At 33.0% G+C, this 22,779-nt stretch overlaps 2 protein-coding genes across 3 annotated transcripts in view; one reads left to right on the forward strand and one right to left on the reverse strand.

Annotated features, from left to right (window-relative positions):
* Positions 1–207: 207 nt before the first annotated feature.
* Positions 208–4,647, reverse strand: LOC134238199 (hepatic lectin-like). 2 transcript variants are annotated; one of them, XM_062720315.1, is made up of 5 exons: positions 4,558–4,647; positions 4,168–4,277; positions 3,796–3,892; positions 3,284–3,509; positions 208–282 (listed from the first exon to the last, which is right to left on the reverse strand). In XM_062720315.1, exons 1-5 carry the CDS (start codon positions 4,604–4,606, stop codon positions 252–254), a joined length of 513 nt encoding a protein of 170 aa, XP_062576299.1. In that variant the 5' UTR covers positions 4,607–4,647; the 3' UTR covers positions 208–251. The 2 variants fall into 2 exon arrangements, with proteins under 2 accessions (XP_062576299.1, XP_062576300.1); XM_062720316.1 differs by having other exon boundaries at positions 4,168–4,318.
* A 5,592-nt stretch (positions 4,648–10,239) lies between these two features.
* Positions 10,240–22,779, forward strand: part of LOC134238182 (uncharacterized) — a 28,133-nt gene continuing 15,593 nt past the window's right edge. Inside the window, exons 1-2 of the mRNA XM_062720294.1 lie at positions 10,240–10,356; positions 21,103–21,199. Coding sequence (XP_062576278.1) covers positions 10,240–10,356; positions 21,103–21,199 — 214 coding nt within the window. The remainder of the gene's footprint in view (positions 10,357–21,102; positions 21,200–22,779) is intronic.

Consider the following 22,779-nt stretch of genomic DNA (forward strand, 5'->3'; position numbering starts at 1 on the left):
TTTCAACTTTCAAACAACTACGTTGAAGGAAAGTATTGTCAAAATGGAAGATAAAACTACTGAGGTTCGTAAAAAAAAAAGTAAGAAATATTCCCCAATGTTTTTGATTTTAAGCTTTGTCACTATATCTGGACTTTGATCTTAAAATCTTAGAAAACGAGAACAAACAGATTTTTTGTTTATTACTACATGTATGATTACCTGGTACAGTGTATTTAGAATGAAAAAAAAATTAAAGAAACAGCCTTCCTTCAACCGACTAATGATCCTTCAATGTTACCTCTACAAAAGAAAGATAAAAGCAATCATTTACTCAAAGCTTTATAATAAACAAAACATAAAGTATAGCGATGCAAAAGGTCTCAATTGTCCACATGTATAAAGTATGACTGGATAACTATAGCTGAATTTAAAATGTCGGGTTCCAGTACGTGGACCTTCAGATATCCGCACCCCAGATATCCGGATGCTTCAGTATCCCGACGACTTTTCATCGGAACAGAATTTGTAAATGTAATTTTGTCTTGTTTAACTGGTGATTCAGGTATGCGGACGTTTCACATATCCGGACAAATTGACTGGGAACCAAAGCGTCCGGATAAATGAGGCTCCACTGTACTCTGCAAAACCTTTGGCTCTGAATGTAGTGTACTTTTCGAAGAATGAGTCTGACAAGTGTTTTAATTTGCCACTTGTTTTCTACAAAGGATTATTATGCTTCCTGTCAGTTTGTCTAGATTTATAATCAACACCAAGCTATTGTTGCATAGTATTTTCAAATACGATATTCGGTGGAGAGAGAGAGAGAGAGAGAGAGAGAGAGAGAGAGAGAGAGAGAGAGAGAGAGAGAGAGAGAGAGAGAGAGAGAGAGAGAGAGAGAGAGAGAGAGAGAGAGAGAGAGAGAGAGAGAGAGAGAGAGAGAGAGAGAGAGAGAGAGACCTCATTTGCATCACTTCCTAGGATCCCGCAGGGGATTTCATTCTAGTGGAATGCAAAGGAGTTTTACTGGACATTTACTGAGCTATATCTTTCTGCATAGTAAATGTCAAGGGCACGTTTTCTATGTACTCCCAAAGGAACATGAGTTGTATATTTGATTTTTTTTTTTTTTGCTGTTAAAATGTGTTATAATATTATCATAAATTTGTACGTAACTTAAACTTTTATGATCAGTAAGAAAAAAGAAGAGAGACTTCTATATACAATCCAATATTATAGGGTTATTGAACTTATATTGGTGAATATTGGCACGAGTTGGCTGTTCAAATGCACGAGTTGCAAGTGCATTGGAACAGCAAACTTGTGCCAATATTCACCAATATAAGTTCAATAACTCCTTTATTATATAGCTAAAACATTTCCACATAATTTATAATAATTATTCCAGCTAAAAAAGTCAAACTAATTTTTTTTAGTATCGGTATTCAAATTAACGTCTGTCCTGTAACCGTTCAATATCGCATCATTCCGATGACCCTACCGAGCGATATGATTTGCTTATTTAGGTTTTAATAGGTCTAATACGTACTAAATTTTTGATAAATAATTTCATTTTGTTTGAAAAATAAACACATCTAACCTAGAGGCCACTTCATTTCGTTAATTTAGCTCTGAGAATTTGACCAGACGACTTGTTTGTTTACAACGGGGCGTTCGATATTGAACGCTCGTGTTCGGAATGTTCCGGACATACTTGTATACATGTACATAATACAAACTCAGCGTTCAATAAAACGTCAAGATATTGAACGCTAAAATTCTCTAGATTTTTGGTAGTATTTTATTAGATATTTTATTTTAGCTATATAATAAATAGTTTAATATATAAGAAATCATTATCACAAGTACAGGACGGCGATAATGTAATTTTGATTAAATCGAAACATAAAATTTCTTCAATCGCTAATATAAACAACAGAAGTTTAGTAATGTTATTTTTTTCTGTCATTAAAATAGAAATTTACAATTTTACAACAAAAAAATCCGACGTCAATTTTGCAGCTCATATTGCTTTAAACAGTCATATTTCCCCGTCTCTTCATTTTTAAAGACATTTCATACTTACTTTACCCTTGAACAAAGCGCCATAAGTTTAAAACATCAATAACGTTATTGTGTGGACCCTGAGGTCTACGTAGAAAATATACAAGAAAACATTGTAACCATCAATTGTCGCCCGGGAAATAAATAAAGAAAACAATGGAAATGAGTCACCAAACCGCTTCAATATGTATGAAAAGGCATGCGTACAAAGGATGAAGACGATAGTCCAGTATATTTTGAAAACTTATAGTCAAATGAAAATCGAACAAAAACGATACCCTTTTTAAACTTTATCGATTCCTCAAGTAAATGTTGGGTGCATAAAATATAAATTGAAAAAAAGACTCATGCATCACATATTTCCAAAAATGGTTGTCACTTTCAGAATATAAAACACGAACTGTGTGGAGTTCGTTTTTATGCGATAAGTAAAATTCGAGGTCCTAAAAAAAGGTGACCTTTCGTTTTTTTCGATAGTAAATGATAAGCAACTTTATACTTTTAATATCAAAACCATGTATATTTTTACAAATTCACTTTATGGCAGTAAATAATTTATGCATCTCTAAATTTATAGAGGGAAAGAACATTCCGATTAATAATCTTTTTAATGGTCAGAAAACCTTTAATTCTGCATAACTTCTCCCCCCTCAATCCCCATACACCAACAGTTAAACTTACATGTATATAACAGCCCGGTTTTCTAAGCGAGGTTAAACCGGATACCATGGGCATACGTAAGACTACGCATGCACGAGAACGCTAGAGTTCGTTAATAGGACAATTTGACCTCAGATCCTGATTTGCGCTTCACGTGTACCATCAGATCTATCTTTCCAAATAAAGATTTCTTCCGTGTTCTCCTGGACAGATCTCAAACCAAAGACGTTATGGATTACATGAATCAAAATATACTGTAGTCCGAATTTTTCAAATGACAAAACTATAGGCTAATCGGAGATGAAATCATAAAGTTTGCTATGAAAGTTCTATCAGTCAAAGTAGGCAGATCATTGAAGAAAATATGTAAACCAACCTATATGGATATTCGTTAAATCTAAATATTTTTCTAAAAGTGGATTTCGGTTAGGAACGCATGGATATAGCCCAGGTATTGCAATCCCTTTTCGAAGGATGTAGCAACTTGTTTTAATCATATGTTCTCTAAAAGGAATAATACATTGTCCGACTACAAAAACGTTAATTTTACGAAAAGAAAGAACATAAGTTGATATCATACGGTTGTTCACAGATGAGATGACAGCTTCTGGTACAATACTGATCGTTCCAGTAGTAAACATAGTGATACAGGGGATCATTTAACAGATTGAGACAGTTTTCGTTCGGAAGGTAGTGATTCGGCTCTCCTGGTCCCCAGTTGGTGTACTCAAATGGCTTTTGCGAAGTCACCCACGACCAATTTCTCCTGCCCTCGTCATTAGAACCTCCCAGCCAGAAACAATTATCTACATAATAAATTATTGGCGGTAAAAAAGGACCAATCTCTGATATTGCAAGTTAAAAGGCCAAGTTATCCATCATGATGACGGTTAAATCTCATTTTTTGTTTCATAATTAATTCAATATATATAATAGAAATATTCCTTCTTTAAATAGTCTTTTAAATCAATTAGATGTCGTTTACATCTGATGTTTCGTGGAAACTGGAATGTGATAAGTTTTCCCATTGCTTTCAATTCTACGAGAAGAAAATTGATACATGTTAATTACTCTATTTACTTTTCCTCTTACTTGTAAAATTGAAGGCTACAACGTTTTGTATAATAAACTTGTCTTCCAATGCGGATTCAATTTCCACTAACTTTGATCCTCTGTGTCTGCAGTAGTCCTGCATGTGTTAATACAAAATATACAAAACAACAGTTTTTTTCTAAATTAAATGACCATATTTATCAATTTAAGGCTATTGTTTGTGTTTCGACAACTTCGAATATTTAAAAGGTGTTTAATTGATCTTTTATGAAACTTTCGGTAGGGAATTGCAATCGTCATCATTATCAACAAAAACATCTTCATCCTGTATTACAATTATCATAATAATTAAACTATAAACAAATGTAAGAGAACAAAAACAATTACGTCATTTTAACACTGGAGACGTACCCGGGCATGCTGCCAATTCATGTGAAGGTCACTGAGAAAATTGTAGCAGTCACCATTAAACCCTTTCCAGTTCGGTGGACAATAGTTTTCTTCACTGCATATACGTATCCCTTCAGATGAAAGTAACAATAACATGTTCTCTTGAAGTAATCTTGAAAATTTTGAAAAAAATTAAATGATATTTAAATGAATAGCAAATCCATATAAAGAATTCTGATTCCGAAAAATTCAAACAATTTGCAGGGATTTCTAATCAACATTCTTTTTTTTTTATTATGTGTATTTTTAACATGAAGTGTTTCTTAATACTACAAGGAAACCATCTTAACGTTCATGTATTCATCTCTCATTTGATTAAAGCTATCGAAAAAAATTAGTCGTTAACTTTACCTATTAATGTTCCGAAGAAAAAGTATAGACGTTGAAGTTTGGCGTACATTTTCTGTTTTGTTGGGTTCCTATGTGCTGTTTAAACAAGTTTATAAAGATAAGCGTTCTTATTATATAGTCTATTTATAGTCCCTATATAATCTATACAAGCGCAAAAAGTTCATAACACTACATATTCACCGTATTTGAGGCCATACTTACAGGACGGTCAGTGCGCATGCAGGGGCATTGTGACGTCACAATCAACGCTGTAAACAACGCTAAAAACAATGGTTGCAAAGGCCGAAGCAAGCTGTGTATCTGAGAAGGAAAAAAAATTGGAAGACAAACCTATTGTAGGATTATTTTTAAAAAAAACATTTGGACGTCTTACACATTGCAAAACTCGAAAAGGGAAACACGGAGGATACGAACTGTAATCTGGATTTTTTTAAAATTTTCAACAAAGGCATTTCGTAAATGAAAATGGTGTCGTCATGCAGCCGTCAATGTTTTTTTTTTCAAATTTGGACTATATAATAAAACAATTATGGACTGTTTTGGTGTTCAATATATTTTGTTATTAACCAGAAAAATATCAATATTGACCTCGGCTCCACCTCGGTCAATATATATATTTTTCTGGTGAATAACAAACTATATATTCAACACCAAAAGAGTTCATAATTGTATAATATTATCATATGTCAGTTTTAAAATATATTTAATATTCCACAGAGTCAAAATGAATTTGAACTATCCTATAAAATACAATTCATATAATCACATTGTGTAATATCTGTGAAATGGTGTTTAAGTTCGAAAGATCTTGTAAACCACTACGCCTTCAGGTGCAAAGGGCACGCTTAAAGTAAAAATACTCTAAAAATAGGCAGATATTAACCGTTCACTGTCGCATTAAACATTTTTGTCGAAAGATTTCGAACTCAGAATTTATTGGTTCCTTTACATAGCAAAGGATCTTTAAAGTTATGTTTTAAGAAAAAAACATAAAGGCTGGATCCTCTCTACCAGCTAAATTACTCTTTACATGTTTCTATGAGCGCCGTTTAAATTTAGTCCACATTACGTAAATTTTATGTCTGTTATGATGACCTTATTATCCAATGTAACATATCAATGGCTCATACTTGGCCGACGTGCAGGAAGTGGCCTATTGCAAAAAGAGGATGAAACACAGAACCCTGGAAGTTCAAGGGGTGGGATAAGGTGTCTGGGTAGGTAAAGTCCCAGCTTAATTTATCAGTGAAACATAGATAAACATGACTAGTAACGAACACTATTCAAGCTCAAAGTCTCCATGTCAGAACAAACACGAACTTTCAAAAACATCAGAAGGGTCATTCGTAATTTGAATATGAATATCCAGTATTCCTATGTCAACATGTAACATGCTTGCGAAATTACAGTGTGTACCACATAAACATAAAAAAATTATTTATCACGTAAATGTGAACCTAAGAATTAAATTTGCTGGATGTTGAAATAGATATCTTCCTTGCACTTGTCCTTAATATTATTAAGTTTTTTGACAGTAACGTAAGTCCAAGATGTTTTCCATTTTAAATGACTATGATCCCTCTCCATTGCTAAAATATTTGCCTTGATAGATGGTACATGTTACATGTTGATATCATAAAACTCCATTCCAATGTACCATATTTTGTAGAAAAATGATACAAAATCCTTCAATCGAACATTGTACTTTGAAGTTAAATAGCAGAGGAAACTTATCCCCTTCCAATACCAATCTGATTTTATCTATGGAGGACAAGGGAACTAGGGTTTATTTTAATTAAATAGATCGGAATTACATAGCAGACAAAGTTTAAAGTCAATTTAGCTATAGAAATGCGGGGATATTTAAGATAAAAATCGGTGAAAATTTAAATTTGAACGTAAAACAATTAATCTCGTATTTAAAAAAATATTTTTAAGCTCAGACACGGCATATATAGCTTTAACAACTGATAAATTGAAAATCAATTTAAAGTGACACACAACAACTTCCGTGCTCTTTTCATTAAAAAAAAAGTCATTTTTCGACTTCCATTTGACCCCCAGGGTGAAAATAAAAATTCCAAAACCTTACTGCACATCTACACAACACCACCAACCATGTCCTAAAAGATGATTTGTAACAGAAGTTTGAGGCAGAAAAGTGTGACAGCCGGACGGATGGACGGACATAAATAACAACAATATACCCGAACTTATACGGGCATAAAAACACAACAGAGTCTGTAACATCTGTTTCACATTTCAATGTTTTGCAATCTACAGAAGATAAAGGGCAACCAACAAATAAATTGTGTGACAAGCGTGATCATTTCAGCTTTTCCGTTACGTCCACTTTCCAGACTTATTTTGTAATATTTCCATTTCCAATTGTTTTCTCTATGATAAACACTACAAAAGTGTATCTTGTTAATTTCATGATAATACCCTGTGGTATGTATATTTCTCTATTACTGAAAGGTCAGGTGTCAACCTGCATGTATATCACTGGCGTATAAATATAAAAAAGAAAAAATAGATGTTTTGTTTAATTGTTTACTAAGTAATTTGATATGATATATCTTTTTAACAAACAAAATAAATAATGAATTATCTTCGGCTCGAAAGCAAGTCACTAGCGCAACGCTGTCCACTCTCACCGAGGCCTCGCGAGTCCGAGAACTCCACTTCCGTAACAGCCACGTGGAGAAATTGACATTGCCACATGGATCTGCACGTACTCCATCATCTGATACAGACATCGTCCCTTAGTCATTACCATCCGACTTCTTAAGCAACTCAACTTCTTCTGTTATTATAACATCCATACAAATCGGTTTCCTGACCATACTGACCAGCTCCCGTTTCATCAACTGCAAAATTGCATTCAATTTGGCGGCGGAGAAGTGACATAGTGCTGATATATGTTCGTGCTTCCGACAACCTAAATCTAGGTCACATATATAATTAAAGTCAACAAGATTTCTTTGATCATCATTTAAAATTCTTTTGTTGTTTATTTTATAAATGTTGATATTTGACAACGGTAAATATAAATAGTCAATAAATTTGTTTCGTGTTTTTGGGACTATTTTTTATAGTAAAATTTGACGTCATGGGGCCTTGTGCATTTCAAATCTACTCAATTAGACGGTATTTCGATTTATTTTAAGATGGTTATTTCAAGTAAAAATGGAAATATAAGGAATCACTGTCTAGTTTTGAGGGTATGCCAGGGACATCAACAATAGTGGGAAACATGGGATAATTTTAGCATAACGGGCTTCGCCCGTTATGCAAATTATCCCATGTTTCCCACTATTGTTGATGCCCTGGCATACCCTCAAAACTATACAGTGATTCCTTAAATATTCAGCTATCACCTGTTATGGTGTTTATGTCTCACAATCTTTTGCTCTGCAATATTCTACTCCATGTACGATCAATTTATAAAGAGGCTGGCAGGCTACTCACTGATAAGCTGAAGTTACAGGGATATTTAACAACCTCGTCGGCTTTTCGTAAATTTTATGGCAGTTGTTACCAAGTATAAGATATCACTGAGTCGTATTTTGGCCCTCATGTTTCATACCTTTTGTAAGGCCTTTGTTTATATACTGTGATTTCATCAATTTTCGTAGCCATCATGTATAGTGGATTTCGTCAAACAGAAGTTTTCGAGGATACGTAATTTTGTGGAAAACAACATTGCCATCACAAATGAATAATAGTTTTCTTAATTCAATGCACGTCAAATTTCATGGATCTGCTTAACAACGAAATCCTCGAAAATTTGTGCTCAACGAAAATTGATGAAACCCCAGTATATTTAATTGACTACGGAATATTCCTCTTTTTGGGACCCGTTTTAAAAAGAACTTACGAGAAGGACCAACAACTGAATTCAGTTAACTGTAAAATTTGGAAAATTCATGATTTTGTTTAATATTGCTAATGTAACGTAACATAGCTTTTAAGAAGATTGCAACCATTTTCTATTTAATACAAATTAGAAATTTATTAGCAAATAAAAAAAATAAATTTAAAAGTTAAATGGGCTCATGGTGTAAGTTTCTGGTTAACAAGGGATGTTTCCTCCTCAGGATTTTCTTGAAGGTCATTCTTGTGCCCTTAATCCTTACATATTTGTATTGTTCATGGATTTTCTTTAAAGACACTTAACGATATAAATTTTCCTCTTCATTAATAAGAACATCCCCATATTTTCATACTATTATAGTAGCAAGGTGGTCACAGTCAGTATCTATTGCTGTAAATGTATTTTATTTGGCATGCATGATATTTAGCGGAAATTGAATTTTGAACAAGTTAGCGGAGAATTAATTCAATAGCGCATTCTCTAATGTATTTATTTTTAAGTATATGTGCAAGGTATTTAGCGTGTACTTGAATTAGCAGAAGGTTTTATCCACCAACGGCGCTAAAGAGATTACACAGCCAAATGCAATACCCGGGTACCTTTACAGCATTTTTTGGTCAGCTACATAAATGAAATTGCCTGTACATGGCTAAAATACTGCAGGGAAAATTTAAACAATAATCTATCAGTCATCTTGTGCATTATTCAATTGCCATATACAAAACGACCTCAATATTCCATTACAAAATAGTCTTTTCAACTTTCAAACAAGTACGCGACGTCGAAGAAATGTATTGTCGAAGTGGAAGAGAAAACTATTGAGGTTCTTTAAAGAATGTTTTTGATTTTAAGCTTTCTCACAATATCTTGACTTGAAACTTAAAACCTTAGAAAACGAGAACAAATGAAAATTTCAAACACATACCGTAATTTTATTGCTACATGAAGTATAAGCTTAGACAGTTTATTTAGAATGAAAAAAAAGAAATAAAAGATACAGCCTCATTCATCCGACTAATGATCCTTCAATATTACCTCTGCAAAAGAAAGATAAAAGCATCTATTTACTAAAAGCTTTAAAATAATACATAAAATATAACGAAGTACCAAGGTCTCGATTATCCACATCTATGAAGTATGGTTGAATTGTCTAGTTTCATCAAATATCATACATTTCTGTGAAACACTGCACAAATCTTGGCTCAGAATCGTGGATGTAGTGTGCTTTGAGAATAAGCGTGATCTAATTTGCCACGAGTTTTCTACTACGGATAAGAAATACTGGGTATTTTTATATATGTTTGATATTGATGGATTAGCCTCATCGAAATAAGAAATTGATAACTTTAGATCAGAAATCAGATAGAGGTAGGCACGTCAATTACTTTCAATTAGTTTCAATTACTAGGATCCTGCAGGGGATTTCATATAACATGTTTTCTCAGTAGAATGCATAAGAGTTTTTTCGGACATTTACGGAGCCATATCTACCCTCATAGTAAATGCCAAGAGATCTACGTAATGTTATGTTTTTTTCTCCGTCTCGCCATTTTTAAAGAATCTCTTTTACCCTTGACCAAAGCGCCGCAATTAAAACATCCATTAAGATATTTTTTATCTTTTTTAAAAGGAATAACACATGGTCTGGCAACAAAATTATTAGTTCTACGAAAAGAATAAATGCATAAGTTGATATCATACGGTTGTTCACATATCAGATGACAGCTTCTGGTACAAAAATCATCGTTCCAGTGGTAAATATAATGGTAATGGGCATGGTTTAAAAGATCGAGGCAATGTTCGCTATGAAGGACCTGATTCGGCTCCCCTGGTTCCCAGTTAGTGTACCCAAATGGTGTTTGCGAGGTCACCCACGACCAATTTCTTCTGCCCCCGGCATCAGATCCACCCAGCCAGAAACAGTTATCTACATGTTAATGTATTGGCGGAAGAGGATGAATCTCTGATATAAGAAACTAAAGGCAAAGTCATTCATAACGAGGAGAGTCAAATATCTGATTTTTTTAAATACAAAATTAATTTATAGTGATATTTTTTTCTTTGAAAAGTCCTTGAAATCTATTATTATTTCAACTATTTGAATATGAGGAAATATGATGATCATTTCAAAATTGAAATACATATTAATTAATTTAAATTTCCTCTTACCTGTAAAATTGAAGGCTACAACGTTTTGTATAGTAAACTTATCTTCCAAAGCAGATGAAATTTAATTTCTACTAACTTTGATCCTCTGTGTATGCAGTAGTCCTATCATAATACAACATACTGTGAATGTATTTGTTTGGTGTGTACGATATTTGGCGGAAATTATTATATGGATATCATTTTTAACTTTACGAAGTATCTTTTAACGTCATACAATGACAGACTATCTCGTATAACTTTTTGATATGATATTTTGAGCTGTCAATTTATCTTAAAAACTTACCAAAGACAAATCAATACTTATTCATATTATGATGTGTTAATGTAAACAGCAACTATCAAAATATTCAAGATCAATTAACTTTAAGTTATGTCAGAAGAATTGTGTTAGAAGTCTAATGATGACACATTTCTAATAACCTTACCCAGTAATAGTGCGTTGAAAAGAAGTATGTTTAATATTTTTTTGTTTTTCTTTATTTCCAATGACGGTATCTTTGTGCACAGTTTTGTAAGTTTGCAAAGATTAGATTATATATCTTATGAATTGTGTCAACGTTATTACAGTATATGCTTCTAATTATAAACAGATGAAAAATAATCACTAAAGTGGATAGGAGGGCAATTTGAGAATTTTGTACGGAATTTTTTAATGAACCCACAGAAATTCCAGAGATGGATTTGAAAGAATCCAGTTTTGGTGTATAAGAATCCAGTTTTGGTGTGTAAGAATCCAGTAAGAATCCAGTTTTGGTGTGTAAGAATCCAGTTTTGGTGTGTAAGAATCCAGTTTTGGTGTGTAAGAATCCAGTTTTGGTGTGTAGGTTCCGAAGTTATATACTAGATGAATTTAGTAGACACATCAGAAAATTACAAGATTTTGGACGGATGAAACAGAATTTAAATATGATCACACGATTTTAGAAAAGTATTTATATTTTGTCATACTAAGTATTTAAAATCTTTAATCCTCGTCTTAGATAAATTTTAACACTTACCTGATCAGTAGTATATATTTGATTGAAATAAGGTTCAAAAGAGAGGACTATACTCAAGCAGACTCAAGCAAGCTGGTTTTCCCCAAATATTTCGGACTAAAAATGTTATCTGTAAAACAGATGCTATTAACTATAAAAAGCGTTTTGAAACGACCAAGAAGGACATTATATGAAGGGTAGGGGTGAATCTGGAAAAAGGCGTTACGGGTTTGATTATATTTTTCTTGACACTCACCGTAAATATAAAGTTTAGACTTGTTAATTGATCTTGGGGAAGTTGAATGGAATTACCAAATTCTATGGAATGACAAATCCTTAGGATTCAGTCGGTTTCTTTTGTAACACTTCTTGCTGTTTTCAACATTTTCATATTTTAGCTGCACTGCTTCCTAAAATAATTGCAGTAATGTACGCGCTTAACTCGGAATAGACAGAATTTAATTAGAAGGTTTATCGCTTTAACGTGTACCTAGTCAGCATCAATATGTTGGCCCAATGTAATGCCAACAATATTCATTTTGTTGGCCCAACGTTGCATACCAATGTTGGTTCAATGTTTAAGTGCAAAGTGGGCTCATGTTGGGCCAACGTATTGGCTTTGCGTTGGCCCCACATTAGACGCCGATTGCATGGATGTTGGCCCAACCTTGGATATATGTTGGGTCTACGTTCTAGACTACAAATATTGGACTTATGTTGGCCTAGTATGTCTTTTACATTGGCCCAATGTGTCTTTAACGTTGGCTTAGAGTTTCTTTTACATTGGCCCAGCGTTCCTCTAGCTTGCATCGGCCCATGTTTCTCTGATGTTGGCCCGGTGTTATTTTCACATTTGCTTAGCGTCTTTTTAAGTTGGCCCAGAGTTTGTTTTATGTTGACCCAGTGTTCTCAACCAATGACTCATATTTTTAATTTCCAATAAGTGGAAGAAATAACAAGAATAAGATAATTTGATACGGTTTACTAATTAAATCATTTAAATGAATTAAAAACACTAAATCAAAAATTAAAATTAAAAACTAAATTAAAGTCAAAGGGTAATAATGATAATTCACCAGATACCACGCAGGGGTAATAAGGAAGCATACAAAATATTCTACCTTGGCTAAATCAGTGCTGCATTATGACGTCATAGTAGACAAAATGACGTCAATTTTAGAAATCAGGTTTTCGTAATATGGGTATTTAGCGATGTAATTTAACTCTAGAAAATGATTAGATTTATTACATACTCAAAGAAATTATCAAACTCCGGGGTATTGTTGTTCTGTAAGCCTTTTTATTAAGGAAAAGTTTGCTATTAAAAGAAGTCACGTGATGCCGTGGCGGTGATGCAGGTCTTTGTGTTAGACACGCTTTTATCTGTATGCAATAGTAAACAACAATTTACGTTTATCAGTGGTTTTGGTAATTTATTAAACTAAATTTTCTTCAAAAAGTCTAAATTTCCCGAGGAATTACTCATATGCTTCCTTAACATACCCGCGCAAAAAAATTCAAAGTCATTTCAAGGCCATTCATCGGTTGGTCTCCTTCTATTCTGCTGCCGTTTTTTGATTCCTCTCCTTCCTACCCCCATCCCTATCGCAAGAGTATCGTAACCAGTCCTTTTCAGCATCTTCGATATCTTTGTCTTTTGCATCTTTGCAACATCCATTCTTTCTCACAGTTACTGTCAAAATAAGATACTGTGATTTTATTTGTTATGTGAAAAAAAAAATTTAAATACTGAAAACTGCACACTACAGAGATCTATTTTGTAGGGTAATTTTATGTCACTAGAGTGATCTGCCCTTAGAAGTAAGATAGAAAAATATTGTTTCGGTATTTACAGGTAATTACACAATTTATGTTGGATTAAAATATTCTAAACATTATATTACACAAACTTAGATAAACTAATGTACAAATTATAATACAAATGTGTTTTTGGTTAACTTTACTAGCAATCATTTTGATGACAAGATATTTGTGCAACATTATGTCAAAAGTATGAAAAAATTGTAATCTTAGCTCAATAAATTAATGTGACTTTGATGCATTACCCTTGACACATGTCTGATCTTTGACAATTAGACATATTTTTCATGTTTAACTAAATTTGTAAGTTGTCGATCCACACACATACAAACAAACAAACCAAGATCAGTATATCTTGGGAGTAGAGAATAATATTTTAAGATAATGTAAAAAAAAAAATACTCACACAGCAACACATCTTTCAATGAGAAAAAGGAGAATGCTCTCTTAATTATCATCCCTCCCTAACCAGTTCCTTAATTTCTTTGCATGAAACTCATAATTCTCCGTACACTTTGTTTTGTATTGTCCCCTCTAAGGTGGCAGAGGATAGTTTTTTTTGCAATCAAAACGTTTGACTGACGGTTTACTTAATATTGAGCTGCTTTAAAAATGTGCATTGAAAAATTTTAAATTCCCTCTACATGTAATAATAGTATGAAGTAGTCCCTTGAGAAATTTGAAGCTTTTAGGAATAAAACATGTACAACTTACACAATGAGCCCTAAAGATGGCGCAGGGACAATCTCAAAATTTCATGTGAATCAAGCCTATTTTCACTATTTCGCCGCAGCCGCATCTGCTTCCAGGCCCGTGCGCCTGACCTAAGCTACCACACAAATTGCAGAATAACATTTGTACATACCAATGAACAGCAAGAGATAATGGCTCAACCACCTCGTTTTCAAGCTACAATTCATCCTGTGAACCCACCCCGCTTTTCTGGTGAAATACCGGTAGAGCGAGTTTTGAGCTTAGTTTCGTATTTCTAGTCCATATCCCATATACAGTAGTAGTGACACTAAAGTGTCTTATTTCAATAAAATATACAAGGCCACCATTTCCCTCCAAATGCACCCATAAAATATTCTAGCTATAAAATTACCTATAATATGCATTCAAACCTCAGGTTTCTCTATTTTTTCTATTTTTTGACCGGTACTTTATTCGAAACTATCCTCTGCCACCTAATAGTTCCCAGTTTTCTTACCTAAAACGTTACCATGTGATTTTAATGCTTAATGATATTACCATAGCTCTTCAATAAATACTTCAACTATTTTTATTCGTACTGTTCATAATGGGTCGGTTTAATGTCAGATGATTATTTACAAAATTAAAAATGTATCAGACACAGAAATAAGAAATTATAAATGTATTTGGGAGTCACACATACTTGGACTTTTCCGGTTAGTATCGGAAAGACATGAGATCGCTGCACAATTTTTTAGGACTTTTTTTGTCTGAGACCTTATTGAAAGTACAGAATACTGGTCTAAGGGAACTAATGTTATAGTATTTATAGCATCATAATTCAAAGTTTGTAGACAAGGAAATAGATTTACATGATAACGATATCACTTATAAAGATTACACATATATGCACGTGTCTCTATCAACAAGGATCGCCCCCTTCCCACGTTCCCCCATGCATTTGCGAAAATGGAGCGTTGTGTGTTTTAATGAGTTAATTATTTTATATATATATATATATATATATATATATATATATATATATATATATATATATATATATATATATATATATATATATATATATATATATATATATATATATATATATATATATATATATATATATATATACATATATGTAATAGATATTGGGAGGACATCGGATATATAATAATCACCTTTAGGCAGACGCAAAAAATATGGCAGACAAAAATGTGTCTGCCTTATTTTGAAAGCAATAAAAAGTGATGTGTTAATAATTAATTAACTTTACTTTTCTTTTGGATGAAGCAACTTAACATGCTTTATTCAGAGAAATACTTTGGGTGTTCAATATTCAATAAAGTTTTTAATGATACGTGATGTAAGTTGTTTGATGTATATATTCATAAATACACGTCTCATCCTTTAGGTAGACATTTTTCAACTTAATAAAAAACATATTTCTTAAGAGTATGTTTCATACGTTTAAACTTTTTTCCTTATTTATGATCATTTTTAATCGGATTCCATGTGCCCTTTTTTTTTTTAAATCTTAATTAAAAAAATTATATATTTACAACCGTGTCATATCGTGTTTTGAGATTTGGAAAATTTACTGGTTTCCGGAAGTTAAGGAGAACCAGTAAAGGCGGCAACTGGTGCACCTGAGAGGCAAATGGGGCAGTTTCCGTGAGTAAAAGGATGATTGTTTGTTTATTCTTATCGAAAAATTAGTCATTTTATTAAAATTTAGATAAAACTTGTGGTCCGTAACCGGAAATTAACGTATTTGTTAACTTTGGCAAGAGTGCGGTGAGCGAGAAAATTCGCATTTTGGATCGGATTTTGTCTGAGGAATACCTCTGAAGTTTTTCATTAATGTGTGTTTTATTTAAGCACATATACTACCCAAAAGCTTTGGCTTGCATTGCAAATATGTTTTTTGTTGGGTAACTCGGACCAGGTTATATACTGACTGAATAGGCAACTCTTTCATCGCCATGCTTGTTTACCAAAATTATCAGGCACAACACTTAGTACAAGTTTTTCAATTTACGTTTATTCCCCGTAAACGGAATGCTTTCTGATTATTATAATTTATTCGTTTTATGTATTGGAATTGATTAATTAATAAATTTCAAAGCATAATAAAATATGTTGACGGTGCGACCATTGGCAGCGCAGATACTTATCCATTTTTCATTGTAGCTCGGACTCGTCAAACCGCACGTGACATTCGGTGCATTCAAGACTCTGATGTCACTTGTATATGCTTTACCTAACCGAAGCCTGAACAGGGCTGCTTTCAATCAGCTAGTATATGACTATTGTAGTGAAATTGTGTATGTAAATGTATTCCCTATGACCTTTCACCCTGACCTCATAGCCATCCACCCGTGCTGGCCAGCACGCTTTCCCTCGTCAGTCCAGATGAGTCCTTAAACTACTCACCTCGCGTGAGTTACCTGTATCCTATACTGTTGTGTATACCTGTACCATTTACCATTATGTAGAACTTGTGTTTCCGTCATCACCTTAGTTATATATTACTTTAAGGTAGGCAACATTATTACATAGTAAGATGCTATTATTTTACTACACTATTTTCTGCAATAACTGATATAAAACAGATAATCTCATTTAAACCAAGGCAAGTTTATTATTCATTTAACTTGTGGGTCAAAATTCTATAGAATGAGTAGTCCGAATTTTCTCTTCGCCTAAGCGTTGTCGTTAGAGCTCACAGTTAGAGCTCTAGATCGTTTTGCGACGCTCGCTGCACTCGCTATAGTCTAAATATAAAGAAAACAAACATCGAAATTGGCGATTTCTTGGAAATATGGCTGATCAGGGAATGTGCTGATTTTGCATAAAACAAAATTACTACTATGATAAGGGGTATGATTCGTGCTAAAAACAAATCTTGAATGATTTTTTGACAGATAATTAAAGGTTTTAATCTAAATTATCTGTTAGCATAAGAAAATATAGTTAATTAAATTTGACTTATGAAATCCAGCGACTTACGAGATATCACGTAGTTGCCTATCCCATTAGTATGTAGGACCCTGCTCGGACAAGTGACAAATTTTTGATATGTTTTTACACCAATTCTGCCGTGTTTCTTGCTACGAAAGTATGATGGCTGTTCCGCGATATTGCACTGATTTTCTCCTATATATAATTTATACTTAAAATTTATTCCAGAAACAATAACCTGGTTCCCCAACCAGTTTACGAATGCATTTGGCGCGAAATAATAAAATAGTGGTACAGTTTCACTTTAATTTTCAAGTGTGTTTTGTTTGGTTTTTTTTTGCGATTAAGTTTCATGGACTTTTATTTTTTAATTAATATTTTGCTATGAAAATTGGGAAATTTACACCTTTCATTTTCAAAGTGTGTTTTGAATATGCCCTTCGGGCATGTTTTTTTGAAATTTGTACATGCCCTACTTTCATTTTAGCAGATCTAATGATTGTACATAAGGTTTTTATATTAACTTATATTAATATTTTGCTATGAAAAGTTGGGAAATTTACACCTTTCTTTTGGAAAAAAGGTACCTGAACTGATTTTTTGCATTGACAGAAGAATTGTCAAGTAAACTTTGTGAATCAAAAGAAAATTTATACATGCCCAAATTACACATGCCCTTTGGGCATGGTCCCAATGTTAGAGAATCAAGAGCCCTGTTTATCCTGGAGGGAAAAGCATCGCGAGAATCATAAGGTCGAGGAAAATAATTTTTGTGACGTCTGTTCAGTGAGGAACCAATATGACTAACAATTCGACCAATCAGCTCAATGAGTTGCATTTAATGCATTTATGGGTTACTAAATAAAAGACTACAGGTGTTTTTCGAAAAGGCTAATTTTTTAAATTGCTCTCAAAAGGACTTGATGCATTTTCCCAAGCATTTACATGCTTAATGCATTATGTACACTATTATCTACTAATCCCATGCTCAAATTTGCATCCAAATGATTAACAATGATAAAAATCAGTTTTCACCACTCCATTGTACAGGTCCGTTTGTTTAGAGTTTCCTGGTGCTGTACTGATAGTGAAAAGACAATTGCATGTGATTATTACAAAAAGCAACCAACTCTGAGGTGTGCTCACTTATTGACAATCCCTATTAACTCAAGTTTTTGTAGTAAAAACATAGTAGACCATCATGCTTTTTCGGTTCATTCAGGAGATTGGACCATTGTTTGCTGTGAGCATGCGAGTCCACATGATCATGAATATTTCAATAAGAGGCGGTTTATTATCCGACTTGGAGAGAAATAATTTTTACCAACTTTTAATAGTGATGGAGTGGAATTGTCTTATTTGCAGAAAGTATATAACTTTATAAGTTGATGAAACACCACATTTATTTCTTTTAAAAATAAAACACTAATACCGCATATACATCTTTAAAATTATTTTTCCACGACAGATAAACTCTTCAATTGGCACACCGCCTGAATTAATTATCATGGCACTTTCAAGAGGAAAACGCATGGTATGTAACAAGTCTTACTGACTTATTTAGATATTTATTTATGTAAAGTATAACATGAGGGTTGTCCCAGAAAAATATAAATGGCCTGAGAACCAACTCTTTTTTGCTTTGCCTTAATTATGGCCTTATAGTATATTTTACTACATTTTAAGAACTTTTTAAAGCTTGCAATTTTTAAATATTTCAGCTGAAAGCTTCTCTAGCTAAACAAGACAGTTTCAAGGTATTTTTATGCGCCCGGATCGATAGATCCCGGGCGTATATTGTTTTTGTCCTGTCTGTTTGTCTGTTTGTCTGTTTATCTGTTTGTCTGTTTGTCTGTTTGTCTGTCTGTCTGTCTGTCTGTTGTCAACTTTAACCTTGGCCATAACTTTTGAACAATAAAAGATAGAGACTTCATATTTGGTATGCATACTCCACTAATAAAGTCCTTTCAAATGACATCAAGGTCAATGACCTTGTGACCTTGACTGTGACCTATATGCTAAAAATAGCTTTTTCCACTGTTTGTCATAACTTTTTAACCATAGGAGATAGGGACTTCATATTTGGTATGCATACTCCACCGATTAAGTTCTTTCAAATGACACCATGGTCAATGACCTTGTTTGACTGTGACCTATATGCTAAAAATAGCTTTTTCCACTGTTTGTCATAACTTTTGAACCATAGGAGATAGGGACTTCATATTTGGTATGCATACTCCACCGATAAAGTCCTTTCAAACGACGGCAAGGTCAATGATCTTGTGACCTTGACTGTGACCTATATGCTAAAAATAGCTCTTTACACTTTTTGCCATAACTTTTGAACCATAGGAGATAGGGACTTCATATTTAGTATGCATACTCCACTGATTAAGTTCTTTCGAATGACACCATGATCAATGACCTTGTTACCTTGACTGTGATCAATATGCTAAAAATAGATTTTTTGAACTTTGTTGCCGCCGGGCGCATAGTGTTTCACAAACACATCTTGTTTTGTTTATTAATGCATGGGTTGGGACAATATGTTCATTTTTCTATATTTATATAATAGTGTTGCATTATGCATGTACTATGCCTAAATAGTAGGCAGGGTTTGACACATGGTGCACGAGCCGGAGGCGAGTGCACTATGTGTCAAACACTGCCTACTATTTAGGCATAGTACATGCATAATGCAACACTATTGTTATTATTATGCTGACTGTTGTTATTATTTATGCGGCAATCCATTTGATTTTTTCCTGAAAATAATGGTGGTTCAACACAGCGCACTTGCAAAAACTCATTCAAAATTTTCATGCTAAAATTAGTTGCATGCTTAGTTATTTTGGTTACTAGTGTTTTCTCTAAATAAGTCAGGATTTTCTGTCCCAAAGATACTCATCTTTATTTTCTGTTTTGTTAGTATTAAGACTGATTTGTTTACAGACGTTGATTCTCATTGATAATCTTCTTTTACATCCTTCAATCAAGTGCTATATAAGAAAGCGTTTTAATGACCCCATGATATCAATTCATCTAACGATCTGTATGTAATTAGTTTGAAACTTTGTTGTACACATTTATCTAAGATTCCTTAGAATAAATATAACTGTTTTCAAATAATATTTGTCTGTTTTCTCCTTCTTGTGTCAATTGTATAAATTAAGTTTATATATTTAATAAAATTCTCCCAATCAGTGATCGTCTCTGTGGCGTAATCGATAAGGCATCGGACTGGCAATCTCATGGTCGTGAGTTCGATTCCTGGTGAGTGCATGGAAGGGTTTTATTTAGAAAATCAGGCCGTGCACTATTTCGGCATAGTATGCTTACGCTATATAAATCCCTAGACCACTATGCGAGAATAGTAGGGTATGGGTTATATAGAGACAAACTGACAGGAAGCATAATAATGATACATATCACGATATTCTTGATATTTGAGCCACGATACAATATGTATCAACATATATTTAATTGCTTATAAAACTTTTTTTGCATTGAAATAAACAAATTATTTCTTTGCAAATGAGAGTAATTTATTCAAAATAGTTGTTTATATGTTGTAAAACAAAATTATTTTACCAAAAATATTTAACTTGTTTATTTTATATATTAAACCCCAAATGTTAAAAAAAAACAAAGAAAGACAGATTATTTTGGGCAATATTTCCATATTTTTTCAAATGTATCGGTACGTATATTGTCCTCACATATATCACGGTATATATATATATATATAATATATATATAATTGTCCCAGCCTTAATTAATGCTCATTAAAAAGTCACCAATTCTGTGACTTGTTTTGTCTCGTCAAGTTTATGCGGTTATGGAATGTATTAATTATGAACCTACTGATAAATTTCTATATTTTGTCAATGAGCAATGAACTAGAATTACAGAATAGCAATTAGCAAAAGCACACTTTTGATTCTGGAATATAATATGAAATGATAAAAACTTGAATGTTTGTTATTGTTGTCTTCCATGAAGATATGTATATTGACATATTATACAAATTGTTTTTATTTCCAGAGAAGACGAATGTCACCCCTTGCTGAGGCAGCCTATTATTGTCGGGCCGGCCTGGACAAGGATGGATTCCAGGTCAAATACATATCTGATTACAAGGGTATATATTTATTCCATATAAAAATGTACTATTTATAATTTTATATTGTATTGCTGCATAAAATGTGCATGTATAAGTATAGGACTGACATAAATCAGAATTTCAGTGATGATTTGTTTATAAATACAAGTGACTCTTGATGACTCAAACTCTGTTCTCTAAAAGTTGTTGATCTTTCAAAGTAAAAGTTTTTATAAAGATGACACCTACAAGCCGTCTGAGCATTGATATGATGAATTTAGTATAAATTAGTCAATGATAAACTAATCACTTCTGTCTTTATATTTTGAAATAATTTAATTCTGGTTGTAACACTGTATTTGATTAGATAAAAAATTAAATTTTATCCCATGTTTACCCCTTTATCTCATGGATAAAGATCATGGGATATCGTTTTCATATCCCACACTTAAGTGCAGCTGTGACGTCACAATGATTTTAACATTAGCGTGATGAAGTAAAATATAGCAGAGTACCATATAAAAAAGTGTAAACATTGGTTGTGAAGAATTAAACATGGGATATCATAAAAAGAATCTCCCATGGTTTGTAGTTGGATATGATTTTTATCCAACTCGTTGTGTGTTTTTATCCCTCGCCAAAGCTCGGAGATAAAAATCACACAACTCGTTGGATAAAAATCATATCCAACTACAAACCTTGGGAGATCCTAAATGTATTGTATAAAATGGGTTGCCTTTGTCACAATGACTTGCGTCAGAAACGTATTAATCCGCCTGACGTTACATTCAAATTTTGTACAAATTGAAGTCATTTTGTTTGTACAATCATCGTTTTTTCTTACATCAAATGAATGATAATTAAATTATAAGGAATGAATTGAATAGCTACCCATTTTATACAGTTTACACTTTTTTATAAACTGCTTCGTGGTTTGTAAAGCGTAAACTGCCCCAACCCAGTTTATACCGATATATATATATGATATTATGTATAGAATGGGTAGCTATTAAATTCATTCCTTAATTGATGTCAATAATTTTCAATAGATTAACATGATTAATAAGATTATATGAACGAACTTTCACTAGAAGATACAATCCCATTCTGGAAAATATTGCAATACACAAGAATGAATATCGATTATGAGCAATCTAGGGAAGGATCTGATAAAATCCTGGTAGGGGAGTAGCCACATCCAAAATTGCGAATGTTATGATATTTTCTATGATGTCAATGTAACGTCAATGTTACATTGATATTTATTTCCGTGATTTACAGTAATGGCTCCAAAACCCACAAATTAGCAGTCATTGTTCTGACCAATCAAAGAACAGCATTATTTTATCCACTTGGCTCTCCTGCCTTGGCAAGGATGAGACAGGACTAGACTAAATTTTGATGTGACCCTCTATGGGATGTTGTTAGATGTTAGTGTAGTGAATATACAAGTGGATCCAACATCTATTTTTAATAGGCGTTAAACGGTTCACCGCGGTATCAATTCACCATAGTATTTTTTCTTGGTTCGAAACACAGTACAAAATCTCTATTTTCGGTCGGGTTTGTCATTCAGTAGGATTTGGCATAAGGTATAATTATTTATTTTTAGGCCTTAA

This window comes from Saccostrea cucullata, unplaced genomic scaffold (assembly GCF_032062105.1).
Source record: "Saccostrea cucullata isolate Sc308-1 unplaced genomic scaffold, CSIRO_AGI_Scuc_v1 ctg1076, whole genome shotgun sequence".
NCBI lineage: Eukaryota > Metazoa > Mollusca > Bivalvia > Ostreida > Ostreidae > Saccostrea > Saccostrea cuccullata.